This window comes from Pseudophryne corroboree, chromosome 1, assembly GCF_028390025.1.
Source record: "Pseudophryne corroboree isolate aPseCor3 chromosome 1, aPseCor3.hap2, whole genome shotgun sequence".
NCBI lineage: Eukaryota > Metazoa > Chordata > Amphibia > Anura > Myobatrachidae > Pseudophryne > Pseudophryne corroboree.
This window is the reverse complement of record NC_086444.1, coordinates 1,048,259,445-1,048,276,088: the sequence shown is the minus strand read 5'-3', so window position 1 is coordinate 1,048,276,088 and position 16,644 is coordinate 1,048,259,445. Positions and strand designations below refer to the sequence as shown.

At 47.7% G+C, this 16,644-nt stretch overlaps 1 protein-coding gene across 10 annotated transcripts in view; it reads left to right on the top strand.

The window, feature by feature from the left end:
• Positions 1–16,644, top strand: part of MICU3 (mitochondrial calcium uptake family member 3) — a 284,701-nt gene that overhangs the window by 84,374 nt on the left and 183,683 nt on the right. For all 10 annotated transcript variants that reach the window (XM_063920856.1, XM_063920855.1, XM_063920852.1 and 7 more), the window contains exons 2-3: positions 1,126–1,279; positions 5,155–5,186. In XM_063920856.1, the coding sequence (XP_063776926.1) occupies positions 1,126–1,279; positions 5,155–5,186 (186 nt within the window). The remainder of the gene's footprint in view (positions 1–1,125; positions 1,280–5,154; positions 5,187–16,644) is intronic.

Sequence of the window (16,644 nt, the reverse complement as noted above, 5' to 3'; positions counted from 1 at the left end):
CCGTCGTCCCTGCATGTAGAGCTGATGGAGGATGTCACTGATGATGCATGCATCATCAGCGACATAGCGGGTACACACTAGACGATGTGCCCAATATGAATACATACAACATATCAAGTGTGTACCCAGCTTTAGATTGTAAGCTCTTCAGGATGGATCTCCCCTTGTTGTCTCTCATTTCTTAATTTGCATTAAAGCCTTGTTCCCATCTAAGGGGTGAATAGCTGTGGGACGTACCACAGTATTTTACCTCCTAAAGCTATTCAGTTATATCACGCAGTAAGCCTACGGCTAACGATCAGTAAAGCATAGATTCCCTCATGAGGTGCGAGCAAAAATACAAATTAAGTGTACCCTCTGTTCTTAACGCAGCAGTAATTAAATTGTTTCGGGCTCTTAACCCAGGCGCTAATAGCTTGCAGTGAGTTATTGGCTAATTGTATTCCCCCCTTACTTTATTAATTCATTCATCCATCCAGTCAATAGTAGGTCGCCTAAAAACAATGCGCAATTTAGCAAGCATACATATTTTATAGCATTGTACCATGGTGGTCATTCCGAGTTGATCGCTCGCTAGCTGTTTTTAACAGCCGTGCAAACGTTATGCCGACGCCCACTGGGAGTGTATGCAGAAGTGCGAACGAAAGGATCGCAGAGCGGCTACAAAGTTTTTTGTGCAGTTTCCGAGTAGCTCTAAACCTACTCAGAGCTTGCAATCACTTCAGACTGTTCAGATCCTGTTTTGACGTCACAAACGCGCCCTGCGTTCGCCCAGCCACGCCTGCATTTTTCCAGCCACACCTTCGTTTTTCCGAACACCCCCTGAAAACGATCAGTTGACACCCAGAAACGCCCTCTTCCTGTCATTCACTCTGCGGTCAGCAGTTCGACTGAAAAGCTTCACTAGACCCTGTGTGAAACTACATCGTTTGTTGTAATAGTACGTCGCGCGTGCGCATTGCGCAGCATGCGCAGAAGTGCCGTTTTTTGAACGAATGCAGCTAGCGATCAACTCAGAATGACCACCCAAATACAGAAGGATGCTATGTGTATTCAGTAACAATTTTTAATGTTAAAATCTGTGTTTCACAAGAAGTACATAAATTCCATCTTATCGTCTTGCAGAGCTCAGCAGATAGGCCAGAATTGGAGGACTTGGACATGTTCGCGAGTTCTCGGGAGCAGCGCTTTCGTTCATTTGCATCCTTACAATTTGATGGACAGCTGTACATGACCCCAAGAGACTTCCTAGAGTCCGTCACAACAGATGAGCCCAGGAGTACGTCTCATTTACTTTCATGTTTCAGTATAAAAATGCTTGGTTATAGGTATAAAGCTAATCAAACACATCACACTGCACACAATAATCCTGGTAGAGGTCTAATCTGTTTTAAAGAGATGGCATTCTTTAAAACAGATAAGAGAAATTAGGAAGGTGGAGCATACCGCAACCGGTGAGGAGGAGCCGCAGGTGTTGCTGTAGTGCATGCAAAGTAACCGGTTTACCCTGCATCTGGCTCCTAGGCTTCAACCAGTGGCGCTGTATTCATCTCCCAGGTGCAGGTCACAGGTGTTTTAAAGAGTGCCATCTCTTTAATTCAAAAGAAAAAATATTTTCATTTAATGTTTTATGCATATATTGTTCCACATTGTTATTCTATTAAATAAGATATTTTATTATATCTGTAAGCATATTAATTCACTATCCAGCCACGTTGGTTTCACTGGGCAGCGCCATCTTTAAGACACAACCATATTGTAAAATGAGTCTGTGTAATAAGTAACTGCAAAGTCCAAGAATCAGTCAGCTTTTGTTCCCAACAGATAATTGCAAGCTGCACTTTCTATTTGTGAGTAACGCACAAGGGGTGACATGTAATAGGATGCGATTTTTAGTAAGATTCCGAAATCGCCCCCTATCGCATGTTTTGAAAGCGTTAAGTTTTTTACGAAATCGCAAATGTAATAGGATGCCAATTCAGGAGTGAAACATGCGATTTGTCGTGATATTATGACCCGGTAATATGCACTTTTCTGACCAACCAGAATGCGATTTACAACACCACCATTACACACAAGCAAAGAACCCTACCTAATGGCCAAGCTAAGTCCCCTGGAATCTGCATCACAAACCCTATATAAAGGGCTCCAGCGCCATTTTGCCCTTTGTTAGGCTGGGAGGAGTGTTAGGGTGTGTACACACGGTGAGATATTTTCTTTCGATTTTGACTATATAGTCAAAATCGCAAGTAAAGTCAGTGCAGATCGCAAGGTGAAAGTCACCTTGCGATCCCGATTCGATCCCGATGCGCGGTCCTGCCAGGTCGGCAACGTAAGAAAAGATAGACTGTGCAGGCAAGTCAATCCTTGCTAGATCGGTGTACTATCTAGTTCATCTCACATGTCAATGACATCTCACATAAGCCAAAATCGTAAGCACACACAGTCCATATCTCAAGAAAAGTTAGTCAAAATCGTGGTGCTGGGCTCCGGGGAGTTCAAGGGAAATCACAAGTAAAAATCGGGCATAGCAAGGATCTCACCGTGTGTACAGACCCTAAGATGGAGAGGAGAGTGACTAAGAGAGGCAGAGAGAGCATCATGGAGAGAGGCAGCATCATGGCAAGGAGAGCAGTGGCTGGGAGGAGTCAGGAGGAGCAGGCTCAGCATGAGGAGCAGGAGGAGGCTGGTGCTGGAAGCAGGCAAACTGACACAGAGGAGGAGGATTTTGAGAGGGAGCAGGAGGAAGAGCTGGAGGAGCCTCTCCTTAGTGACGTCAACTGGCAGGCAGAGGAGGGTGATGGGGGCCAGTTTGAGGAGGAGGAGGAGGCCGCAGAGGAGGATGAGGAGGGCGAGGAAGGCCCTATGCCAGGGCGTACTCCCAGTGGTCGTCATATGCGTTTCTCCTATGAGAAAAACTGCCCTAGTCAGGGCAATGGTGCCAGTTTTTAATCTGCTTCTGGGGAAGGATAACCACCGCACTAATATGGTGCGTAAGCACCCCAAAAGTGCGTTCCACAACATTGCGGGTGGCAATGTGTGCATAATTATATTAGTGCTGTGAAGGGCCTTGTGGATTACGCAGAGGTGTCATGATCCACGGTGGACACCCATACCCTGAATCCCCTGCAAAACATAAGTTGTGGTTGTGAATGATTAATTACAGTTGCTTTTAGGTATTTGCTACACACTAAGGTATAGTTAATTACCAGACCCTAACAGCCAGTTATTACTACACATAAGCACAATCATTAGAGGAATGTACGTTGACTTCATGGCACAAATAAGTGTTACTGACCAAATAAGCACACCATTATGGGTCAGGGTCATGCTGCATTGTTAGGCATTAAAACAGTACTTTTAAAAGGACATATTAGGAAACACATTAAAAGATAACTTGAATGTACCTACCAAGTAGCCATCCCTCAGGCATGGTGTGCTGCTGGAAGCTATCCCGAAGGGATGAGTGACGCAGGCTATAGGCATCATGGCAAGACCCTGGGTAACCTGCAACCACACTGAGAGTTCTAAGGTCAGCGTCACACAACACCTGCACATTGAGGGAGTGATGCCCACGTCGATTGACAAAGACATACTCTCTCACGTGTGGTGCCCGAATCCCAATGTGGGTGCAGTCTATGGCCCCCAGCACATTAGGGAATGCTGAAAGACGATAGAATGCCACCTTCAGGTCCTGCCACTTGGACTCAGAACTTGGGAATGTGATATATGTGTGCCACAGCTTCTTCAAGGCATATAACACTTGAGATAAATGCCTTGCGATAGTGGCTTGTTTAACCCCCCAGCGAACCAAGAGCTCACAGACTGAGTGGTGCCTGTGGCAAAAAAGTGCAGGGCACACATTAATTTTTAGCTGCCCATGCACTGCATAGTTGGCAGAGCCATATGGCTCCAAATCATGTCTCACCTGCTCATATAAGCTCAAGAGGTTTGTGCAGTCCAGCTAAAACATCTCCACCACCTCTTGATCTGAGAGGGAGTCCAGGTACACCCTCGCACGGTACCTACGTTAAGGACAGAGTAGTCTGGGGACCTGGATCTGGTGCACAGCCTGCGCACTACTCCTGCGCAGCTCCTCCAAATGTGCAATATCACATACACACAGCTCAACTCCTGACTGCAAAAACTCCATTGCTCAATCCCTCACAGGTGCCCTGGATGATGTAGGGGTATTTGTAAGGGTGTTTCTGATGAAAGTATGGCTCACCTGTGCAAAATGTAACCTTTTGTTTTTTGGATGGTGGAAGTACTCCAAATCGCCTATCTCTACCTGGTCTGTTTTGTGTGTGGTTTTTAGTAAATTTTTAAGTGCGATTTCCAAAATCGCATCCTATTACATTTGTGAGTTGTATACTTTTGAATAGGAAAACATCTGGATGCGATTTGAAGTGCGAAATGAAATCGACAGGTGAAAATATGCGATTTTCTCTGGGAAAAATCGAATTAGAGTGCAATTCGCATCCTATTACATTTGCGATTTACTCAAAACAGGCGATTTCGGACGTTTTTTGACTAAAAGTCTCAAAAGTCTAAAAATCTCATCCTATTACATGTCACCCCAGGTCTCTTTTAGACAGTGCAATTGATTCGTACCGCAATGTCTTACACGGATGCATGTGGATGTTCCACCTGGTGCGCTAAAATGTGCACAACTCTGTAAAATTATTATTATATTATTAAGTGTAACTACTGAATTCGTTTAAACCCCTTCTTCTTTTAACTTTCATTTTTATGATCCTTTAATCAGTTAGCCTTATTCATAGTTTGTTTCCAAAGAGAGGGAGAGGACACTGGTTCTGTCTTTATTACATGTGGAACTTTTTTGTTTGTTTTGAAAATTCTATTCTTCATGCTGCCACGCAGGGGCGCCAGAATGTTTTAAAGGGGTGTGTGTGTGTGTGTGTATATATATATATATATATATACACACACACACACACACACACACACACACACACACACACACACACACACACACGTGTGTGTGTTGTGTTAATTAAGATGTATTAAAATCACATCTAGGGACATTGTCATTGAGGTTTCTGTACATAAATAGCCTAAACGTGAAAAGATAACTATGTAATATACGCACAGTATGTTGTCTCTCAATGTTTGCATTATTGCTGTTTTCAGGTTCTAGGAAGTGGAAAGCACTATCAAGACAGGTGAGCAATCAAATACATTACATCAGCACACTCAGCATTGTGCTCCCATCACTTGGGTGACTTGTTATTAAACATTCACATGGAAATAGAATGAGATAGAACAAGCTGCCATGAGATAGAATTGGAAACATTTCCCTTCTATTATTCCTCATTATAACGTACGGTAATGATAAACTGATAAGAGGCAGATGAGTTGCTCTTGGGGTGGCGGGATCACCCGAGACAGCACCTTGGCATTAGAGGAACAATACACATACCCCTTATATGCGCTGCTCCCCTGTATGAGTGCACAGATTGCCAGCCTGCAGCACACATGATATTTGTGAAGTCCTGCACATGTTTTACATGAGATATGGATGGGCTGTGCTAGTTACCAGTTTTAGTGAAACCAAAAGGAGCCATGAAGCTAATATTGTTACAGACTATCGTAAAAAAAAAACACATATAGTGAATTATACAGTATGTGATATATAGACACACACAAATGCCTTTACATGCATGCTCCTTCTGTACAAGGGGCGGATATTGCTGTGTGCCAACATGGTGCTTCTCATGGAAGAGAGGGATTTCTTATAGAAAGTGGGTAAAACATGTGCCCAGCATTGTATCCATCTGGAAGATGCCTATCACACCATGAGATAGATATCAGGTATACTGTATAGATTGACAGACACACTGATAGTATTTTTTTATTTTATATCTAAAGCTTCACAAAGTGTTAGTGACATGATATAAACATGAGATAGATCCGAAATAGATATATAGATATGAGACAGATATAGATATGAGACAGACAGATAGATATAGATATGAGATGGATAGATATATATATATATAGATATGAGATGGATATATGTATATAGTTCTGAGATATATATTTAGATAGATAGATATACAATATATATACACTGCTCAAAAAAATAAAGGGAACACTTAAACAACACAATGTAACTCCAAGTCAATCACACTTCTGTGAAATAAAACTGTCCACTTAGGAAGCAACACTGATTGACAATCAATTTCACATGCTGTTGTGCAAATGGAATAGACAACAGGTGGAAATTATAGGTAATTAGCAAGACACCCCCAATAAAGGAGTTGTTCTGCAGGTGGTGACCACAGACCACTTCTCAGCTCCTATGCTTTCTGGCTGATGTTTTGGTCACTTTTGAAAGCTAGCGGTGCTTTCACTCTAGTGGTAGCATGAGACGGAGTCTACAACCCACACAAGTGGCTCAGGTAGTTCAGCTCATCCAGGATGGCACATCAATGAGAGCTGTGGCAAGAAGGTTTGCTGTGTCTGTCAGCGTAGTGTCCAGAGCATGGAGGCGCTACCAGGAGACAGGCCAGTACATCAGGAGATGTGGAGGAGGCCGTAGGAGGGCAACAACCCAGCAGCAGGACCGCTACCTCCGCCTTTGTGCAAGGAGGAACAGGAGGAGCACTGCCAGAGCCCTGCAAAATGACCTCCAGCAAGCCACAAATGTGCATGTGTCTACTCAAATGATCAGAAACAGACTCCATGAGGGTGTTATGAGGGCCCAACGTCCACAGGTGGGGGTTGTGCTTACAGCCCAACACCGTTCAGGACATTTGGCATTTGCCAGAGAACACCAAGATTGGCAAATTCACCACTGGCGCCCTGTGCTCTTCACAGATGAAAGCAGGTTCTCACTGAGCACAAGTGACAGACGTGACAGAGTCTGGAGATGCCAAGGAGAATGTTCTGCTGCCTGCAACATCCTCCAGCATGACCGGTTTGGCAGTGGGTCAGTAATGGTGTGGGGTGGCATTTCTTTGGGGGGGCCGCACAGCCCTCTATGTGCTCGCCAGAGGTAGCCTGACTGCCACTAGGTACCGAGATGAGATCCTCAGACCCCTTGTGAGACCATATGCTGGTGCGGTGGGCCCTGGGTTCCTCCTAATGCAAGACAATGCTAGACCTCATGTGGCTGGAGTGTGTCAGCAGTTCCTGCAAGACGAAGGCATTGATTCTATGGACTGGCCTGCCCATTCCCCAGACCTGAATCCAATTGAGCACATCTGGGACATCATGTCTCGCTCCATCCACCAATGTTGCACCACAGACTGTCCTGGAGTTGGCGGATGCTTTAGTCCAGGTCTGGGAGGAGATCCCTCAGGAGACAAATCCGCCACCTCATCAGGAGCATGCCCAGGCGTTGTAGGGAGGTCATACAGGCACGTGGAGGCCACACACACTACTGAGCCTCATTTTGACTTGTTTTAAGGACATTACATCAAAGTTGGATCAGCCTGTAGTGTGTTTTTCCACTTTAATTTTGAGTGTGACTCCAAATCCAGACCTCCATAGGTTAATAAATTTGATTTCCATTGATCATTTTTGTGTGATTTTGTTGTCAGCACATTCAACTATGTAAAGAACAAAGTATTTAATACGAATATTTCATTCATTCAGATCTAGGATGTGTTATTTTAGTGTTCCCATCATTTCTTTTACGTCCTAGAGGATGCTGGGGACTCCGTAAGGACCATGGGGTATAGACGGGCTCCGCAGGAGATAGGGCACCTAAAAAGAACTTTGACTATGGGTGTGCACTGGCTCCTCCCTCTATGCCCCTCCTCCAGACCTCAGTTAGATCTTGTGTCCAGAGGAGAATGGGTGCACTGCAGAGAGCTCTCCAGAGTTTTCTGTGGAAAAAGAATTTTGTTAGGTTTTTTTATTTTCAGGGAGTCCTGTTGGCAACAGGCTCCCTGCATCGTGGGACCGAGGAGAGAGAAGCAGAGCTGGCTTGTCAAGTTGGGCACTGCTTCTAAGGCTACTGGACACCATTAGCTCCAGAGAGAGTCGGAACACAGGTCTCACCTGGGGTTCGTCCCGGAGACGCGCCGCCGTCCTCCTCACAGATGCCGAAGATAGAAGCCGGATAGAGAAGGCAGAAGACATCTTAGGCGGCAGAAGACATCAGATCTTCATGAGGTAAGGCGCGCAGCGGTAAGCTGCGCGCCATTGCTCCCAGTCACACACACACAGAGCAGCACTGAAGGGTGCAGGGCGCAGGGGGGGGCGCCCTGGGCAGCTATAAACCTCACATTTTGGCACAAATACAGTTGGATTAGACTGCGGAGGCAGTAAATCTATGATCCCCCGCCATTTTATGGAAAAATCACTGGGACCGAAGCCCGCCGTCGGGTGGGCGGGGCTTGATCCTCCGCACTAACCAGCGCCATTTTCTCCACAGAAGCTGCATGAGGAAAACGCTGGCTCCCTGGTCTCTCCCCTGCTGAACTCACAGGCTGGAAAAAAGAGGAGGGGGGCACATTAGCGACGCAGTGAGTGGGAATTGGCATATTATATATAAAAAAGCGCTATCTGGACATATTTTTTCCAGTGTTTTTAAGCGCTGGTGTGTGCTGGCATACTTTTTCTCTGTCTCTCCTTAGAACCTGGTTGGGGTTTTGTCCTCTTATAGGTTAATCCCTGTGTGTGTGGGGTGACGGTACGTGTGTGTCGACATGTCTGAGGCGGAAGGCTTCTCCAAGGAGGAGGTGGAGCAAATGAGTGGTGTGTCCCCGTCGGTTGTGCCGACTCCAGATTGGATGGACATGTGGCATATGTTGAATGCAAGTGTGGCATCTTTACATAAAAGGCTTGATAAGGCTGATTTAGGGGGGACATCAGGGGGTCAATCCTCAGATTGGACCGACTCACAGGGCCCGTCGGGGTCTCAAAAGCGTCCCTTAACACAAGACACTACTACCGACACGGATTCTGATTCCAGTGTCGACTATGACGAAGTAAAATTGCACCCTTGGGTGACTAAAACCATTCAGTGTATGATTGTGGCAATAAGGGATGTGTTGCATATTGTGGATGAACCCTCGGTCCCCGACACAAGGGTACACATGTTTAAGGAAAAGAAACAGATTATTAACTTTCCCACATCTCATGAATTAAATGAATTCTTTGGAAAAGCTTGGGAGACTCCGGATAAGAGACCGCAGATCCCCAAAAGAATTTATATGGCATACCCTTTCCCTAAGCAGGACAGGGAGATTTGGGAATCACCCCCCACTGTGGACAAAGCCCTGACGCGCTTGTCCAAGAAAGTGGCGCTACCATCTTCTGACACAGCAGCCCTTAAGGACCCTGCAGATCGCAGGCAAGAAACTACCTTAAAGTGTATTTATTCTCATACGGGTGCTGTGCTAAGACTGACAATTGCGTCGGCATGGGTGTGTAGCGCAATTGCAGCTTGGACAGATGAGCTGACAGATCAATTTGATAATATGGATAAGGATACTATATTCCTAACTCTAGCCCATATTTCTCTGACGTCCTAGTGGATGCTGGGGACTCCGTAAGGACCATGGGGAATAGACGGCTCCGCAGGAGACTGGGCACATCTAAAGAAAGATTTAGGTCTATCTGGTGTGCACTGGCTCCTCCCCCTATGACCCTCCTCCAAGCCTCAGTTAGATTTCTGTGCCCGGCCGAGCTGGATGCACACTAGGGGCTCTCCTGAGCTCCTAGAAAGAAAGTATAGTATAATATATATATGCAGCTATAAGGGAAAACACTCTTTATAGGTGATATCCCTGTGGTATATAGCGCTCTGGTGTGTGCTGGCATACTCTCCCTCTGTCTCCCCAAAGGGCTTTGTGGGGTCCTGTCCTCTGTCAGAGCATTCCCTGTGTGTGTGCTGTGTGTCGGTACCGCTGTGTCGACATGTATGATGAGGAAAATGATGTGGAGGCAGAGCAAATGCCTGTAAATGTGTTGTCACCCCCTGAGGGGTCGACACCTGTGTGGATGGACTTATGGAAGGAATTACGTGACAGTGTCAGCTCCTTACATAAAAGGTTTGACGACATAGGACAGCCGGCTACTCAGCTTGTGACTGTTCCAGCGTCTCAAATGTCATCAGGGGCTTTAAAACGCCCGCTAACGATGAGACTAGTGTACCCTCCAATATGTCCACCCGTTACATGATTGAGGCAATGAAAAATGTATTACACATTTCTGATAGTACCCCAGGTACCACAAAAAAGGGTATTATGTTCGGTGAGAAAAAACTACCAGTAGTTTTTCCTGCATCTGAGGAATTAAATGAGGTGTGTGAGGAAGCCTGGACTTCCCCCGATAAGAAATTGATAATTTCTAAACGGTTATTGGCAGCGTACCCTTTCCCGCCAGAGGATAGGTCACGTTGGGAAACATCCCCTAGGGTAGATAAAGCGCTTACACGTTTATCAAAACAGGTGGCACTACCGTCTCCGGATACGGCCGCCCTAAAGGATCCTGCTGATAGAAAGCAGGAGGCTACCCTAAAAGCTATATATACACACACGGGCATTATATTGCGACCAGCGATTGCATCAGCATGGATGTGCAGTGCTGCTGCTGCGTGGTCAGATTCCCTGTCGGATAATATTGATACCCTGGATAGGGACACTATTTTGCTGACAGTAGAACATATAAAAGACGCTGTCTTATGCATGCGTGATGCACAGAGGGATATTTGCCGGCTGGCATCAAAAATAAGCGCAATGTCCATTGCCGCCAGAAGGGGGTTATGGACTCGGCAGTGGTCAGGTGATGCCGATTCAAAAAGGCACATGGAAGTTTTGCCTTATAAGGGGGTGGAACTGTTTGGGGATGGTCTTTCAGACCTCGTTTCCACAGCTACGGCTGGGAAATCAACATTTTTGCCAGAGGCTACCCCACAGCAAAAGAAGGCACCGTATTATCAAGTACAGTCCTTTCGGCCCCATAAACACAAGAGGGCTCGAGGCGCATCCTTTCTGCCGAGAGGCAAAGGTAGAGGGAAAAAGCTGCAACATACAGCCAGTTCCCAAGAGCAAAAGTCCTCCCCCGCGTCCGGTAAGTCCACAGCATGACGCTGGGGCTTCACAGGCGAATCCGGGTACGGTGGGGGCCCGTCTCAGAAATTTCAGCACACAGTGGGCTCTCTCACAGGTGGATCCCTGGACCCTTCAAGTAGTTTCTCAGGGGTACAGGCTGGAATTCGAGACTCCCCCCCCCCCCCCCCCCCCGCCGTTTTCTAAAATCTGCCTTACCAGCAACTCCCACTGCCAGGGAGGCAGTGTTGGTGGCTATCGAAAAACTGTATTCACAGCAAGTGATTGTCAGGGTACCCCTCCTTCAGCAAGGGAAGGGTTACTATTCCACAATGTTTGTGGTACCGAAACCGGACGGTTCGGTGAGACCCATCTTAAATTTAAAATCCTTGAACACTTATATCAAAAGGTTCAAGTTCAAGATGGAATCGCTCAGGGCGGTTATCGCGAGCCTGGACGAGGGGGATTACATAGTCTCCCTGGACATCAAGGATGCGTACCTGCATGTCCCCATTTACCCTCCTCACCAGGAGTACCTCAGATTTGTGGTACAGGACTGTCACTATCAGTTCCAGACGCTGCCGTTTGGGTTATCCACGGCACCGAGGGTCTTTACCAAGGTAATGGCCGAAATGATGATACTCCTTTGCAAGAAGGGAATTTTAATTATCCCGTACTTGGACGATCTCCTGATAAAGGCGAGGTCCAAGGATCAGTTGGTAGTGGGGGTAGCACTTTCTCAGGAAGTGCTACAACAGCACGGCTGGATTCTCAATATTCCAAAGTCACAGCTGGTCCCGACGACACGTCTTCTGTTCCTGGGAATGATTCTGGACACAGACCAGAAAAAAGTGTTTCTTCCAGTGGAAAAAGCCGAGGAGTTGTCATCTCTAGTCAGAGACCTCCTAAAACCGGGACAGGTGTCGGTACATCAATGCACACGAGTCCTGGGAAAAATGGTAGCTTCGTACGAAGCAATTCCATTCGGAAGGTTCCACGCAAGGACTTTCCAGTGGGACCGGTTGGACAAATGGTCCGGGTCCCATCTCCAGATGCAACAGCGGATAACCCTGTCGGCAAGGACCAGGGTGTCGCTGCTGTGGTGGCTGCAGAGGGCTCATCTACTAGAGGGCCGCAGATTCGGAATACAGGACTGGGTCCTGGTGACCACGGATGCCAGCCTTCGGGGCTGGGGTGCAGTCACACAGGGAAGAAATTTCCAAGGACTGTGGTCAAATCAGGAGATTTCGCTTCACATAAATATTCTAGAGCTAAGGGCCATTTACAATGCCCTAAGCCAAGCAAGGCCCCTGCTTCAGAACCAGCCGGTACTGATCCAATCAGACAACATCACGGCGTTCGCCCATGTAAACAGACAGGGTGGCACAAGAAGCAGGAGGGCAATGGCAGAAGCCACAGATATTGCGCCAGGTCAAGGGACCCTCAGGCGATCGCTGTGGACGCTCTGGTAGCACCGTGGGTGTACCAGTCGGTTTATGTGTTTCCTCCTCTGCCTCTCATTCCCAAGGTACTGAGAATAATACGAAGGCGAGGAGTGAAAACTATACTCGTGGTTCCGGATTGGCCAAGAAGAGCTTGGTACCCGGAACTTCAAGAGATGCTTTCAGAGGACCCTTGGCCTCTGCCGCTCAGACAGGACCTGCTGCAGCAGGGGCCCTGCTGTTCCAAGACTTACCGCGGCTACGTTTGACGGCATGGCGGTTGAACACCGGATCCTGAAGGAAAAGGGCATTCCGGAGGAAGTCAACCCTACCCTGATCAAAGCCAGGAAGGATGTCACCGCAAAACATTATCACCGCATTTGGCGGAAATATGTTGCTTGGTGTGAGGCCAGGAAGGCCCCAACGGAGGAATTTCAACTGGGTCGATTCCTGCATTTCCTGCAAGCAGGGGTCGTGACGTTGGGCCTCAAATTGGGGTCCATTAAGGTCCAGATTTCGGCTCTGTCGATTTTCTTCCAGAAAGAACTGGCTTCACTGCCTGAAGTTCAGACTTTTGTCAAAGGTGTTCTGCGTATTCAGCCTCCTTTTGTGCCCCCAGTGGCACCTTGGGATCTCAATGTGGTTTTGGAGTTCCTGATATCACATTGGTTTGAACCACTTAAGACTGTGGATTTGAAATATCTCACGTGGAAAGTGGTCATGCTGTTGGCCCTGGCTTCGGGCAGGCGTGTGTCAGAATTGGCGGCTTTGTCCTATAAAAGCCCTTATCTGATTTTCCATATGGATAGGGCAGAGTTGAGGACTCGTCCTCAGTTTCTCCCGAAGGTGGTATCAGCGTTTCACTTGAACCAGCCTATTGTGATGCCTGCGGCTACTAGGAACTTGGAGGATTCCAAGTTACTGGACGTAGTCAGGGCCCTGAAAATTTATGTTTCCAGGACGGCTGGAGTCAGGAAAACTGACTCGCTGTTTATCCTGTATGCACCCAACAAACTGGGTGCTCCTGCTTCTAAGCAGACTATCGCGCGCTGGATTTGTAGCACTATTCAGCTGGCGCATTCTGCGGTGGGACTACCGCAGCCTAAATCTGTAAAAGCCCATTCCACAAGGAAGGTGGGCTCATCTTGGGCGGCTGCCCGAGGGGTCTCGGCTTTACAACTTTGCCGAGCTGCTACTTGGTCAGGGGCAAACACGTTTGCAAAATTCTACAAATTTGATACCCTGGCTGAGGAGAACCTGGAGTTCTCTCATTCGGTGTTGCAGAGTCATCCGCACTCTCCCGCCTGTTTGGGAGCTTTGGTATAATCCCCATGGTCCTTACGGAGTCCCCAGCATCCACTAGGACGTCAGAGAAAATAAGAATTTACTCACCGGTAATTCTATTTCTCGTAGTCCGTAGTGGATGCTGGGCGCCCATCCCAAGTGCGGATTGTCTGCAATACTTGTAAATAGTTATTGTTACACAAATCGGGTTGTTATTGCGAGCCATCTGTTCAGAGGCTCCGTTGTTATCATACTGTTAACCGGGGTTCCTATCACGAGTTATACGGTGTGATTGGTGTGGCTGGTATGAGTCTTACCCGGGATTCAAAATCCTTCCTTATTGTGTCATCTCTTCCGGGCACAGTGTCCTAACTGAGGCTTGGAGGAGGGTCATAGGGGGAGGAGCCAGTGCACACCAGATAGACCTAAATCTTTCTTTAGATGTGCCCAGTCTCCTGCGGAGCCGTCTATTCCCCATGGTCCTTACGGAGTCCCCAGCATCCACTACGGACTACGAGAAATAGAATTACTGGTGAGTAAATTCTCATTTAAAGACGCAGTCTAATTTATGAGGGATGCTCAAAGGGACATTGGATTGCTAGCTTCTAGGGCCAATGCCATGTCTGTCACAGCGAGAAGATCCTTATGGACTCGCCAATGGACGGGTGATGCGGATTCCAAGAAACATATGGAAGTACTACCCTACAAGGGTGATGTATTGTTTGGGGATGGGCTGACGGACCTGGTTTCCACAGCTACAGCAGGCACATCAAATTTTTTACCATATATTCCCCAACAGCAAAAGAAAGTAACACCCTATCAGATGCAGTCCTTTCGGTCGCACAAGTCCAAAAGAGGTCGGGGATCCTCTTTCCTCGCCAGAGGTAAGGGCAGAGGCAAGAGAGCACCTGCTTCGGCAGGTGCCCAGGAACTTCCTGGGCTGCTCCAAAACCCACAGCATGACGCTGGGGCTCCCCTGAGGGAGTCCGCACTGGTGGGGGCACGTCTTCGACTTTTCAGTCAGGCCTGGGTCAGTTCGGACCTGAATCCCTGGGTGTTGGAAATAGTTTCCCAGGGTTACAAATTGGAATTCGAGGAGGTGCCCCCGCGCCGATTTTTCAAATCGGCGCTACCAGCTTCCACATCGGAAAGGGATGTAGTGTTAGCTGCAATTCAAACGCTGTGTATACAGCAAGTGATAATCAAGGTTCCCCTGCACCAGCAGGGAAGAGGTTGCTATTCAACCCTATTTGTGGTCCCGAAACCGGACTGTTCGGTCAGACCTATTTTGAATCTGAAATCCCTAAACCTGTACATAAGAAGATTCAAATTCAAAATGGAATCTCTCAGAGCGATAATAGCCAACATGGAGGAGGGGGAGTTTATGGTGTCTCTGGACATAAAGGATGCGTACCTTCATGTCCCCATATATGCCCCCATCAGGAATACCTGAGATTCGCTGTACAGGATTGTCATTACCAATTTCAGACGTTGCCGTTTGGACTCTCCACGGCCCCGAGGATTTTCACCAAGATAATGGCGGAAATGATGGTGGTCCTGCGCAAGCATGGAGTCACAATTATCCAATACTTGGACGATCTCCTGATAAAAGCGAGATCAAGGGAGAAATTGCTGAACAGTGTGGCGCTCTCGTTGAGAGTGCTCCAGCAACACGGTTGGATTCTAAATCTACCGAAGTCACAGTTGATTCCGACAACTCGACTACCGTTCCTAGGTATGATACTGGGTACGGAACAAATGAAGGTCTTCCTCCCAATAGAGAAAGCCCAAGACTTACCGAACATGGTCAGAGACCTGCTAAAACCGAAAAGGGTGTCAGTTCACCAATGCACTCGAGTTCTGGGGAAAATGGTGGCGGCCTACGAGGCCATTCCCTTCGGAAGGTTCCATGCAAGGACTTTTCACTGGGACTTCTGGACAAGTGGTCCGGGGTCCCATCTGCACTTACATCGGAAAATAACTCTGTCCCCAGGGACCAGAGTGTCCCTCCTGTGGTGGTTGCAAAGGTCTCACCTCCTGGAGGGTCGCAGGTTCGGAATTTAGAATTGGATCCTGGTTACCACGGACGCGAGCCTCCGAGGATGGGGAGCGGTCACACAACATTGGGGTCTTTGGTCAGACCAGGAGTCCTGTCTACACATCAATGTGTTGGAACTCAAGGCCATTTACAACGGCCTTCGACAAGCGGAGAGTTTTCTTCGAAACCTACCGGTTCTGATTCAATCAGACAATGTCACAGCAGTGGCTCATGTGAACCGCCAAGGCGGGACAAAAAGCAGAGTCGCGATGGCGGAAGCCACAAGGATCCTTCGCTGGGCGGAAAATCATGTAAGCGCTCTGTCAGCTGTCTTCATTCCGGGAGTGGACAACTGGGAAGCAGACTTCCTCAGCAGACACGATCTCCATCCAGGAGAGTGGGGACTTCATCAAGAAGTCTTTGCAGACGTAACACGTCTTTGGGGAACTCCTCAAATAGACATGATGGCGTCACGCCTCAACAAAAAACTTCAGAGGTACTGCGCCAGGTCTCGGGACCCTCAGACAATAGCAGTGGACGCTCTGGTAACACCGTGGGTGTTCAAATCGGTCTACGTGTTTCCTCCTCTTCCTCTCATCACAAAAGTGTTGAAGATCATAAGACGAAGAAGAGTACGAACGATACTCGTTGTCCCAGACTGGCCTCGAAGGGCCTGGTACTCGGATCTACAAGAGATGCTCACAGGAGATCCCTGGCCTCTTCCTCTGAGGGAAGACCTGTTGCAGCAGGGGCCCTGTGTATTTCAAGACTTACCGCGGTTACGTTTGACGGCATGGCGGTTGAATGCCGAATCCTAGCGAAAAAGGGGATTCCGGAAGAGGCCATCCCTACG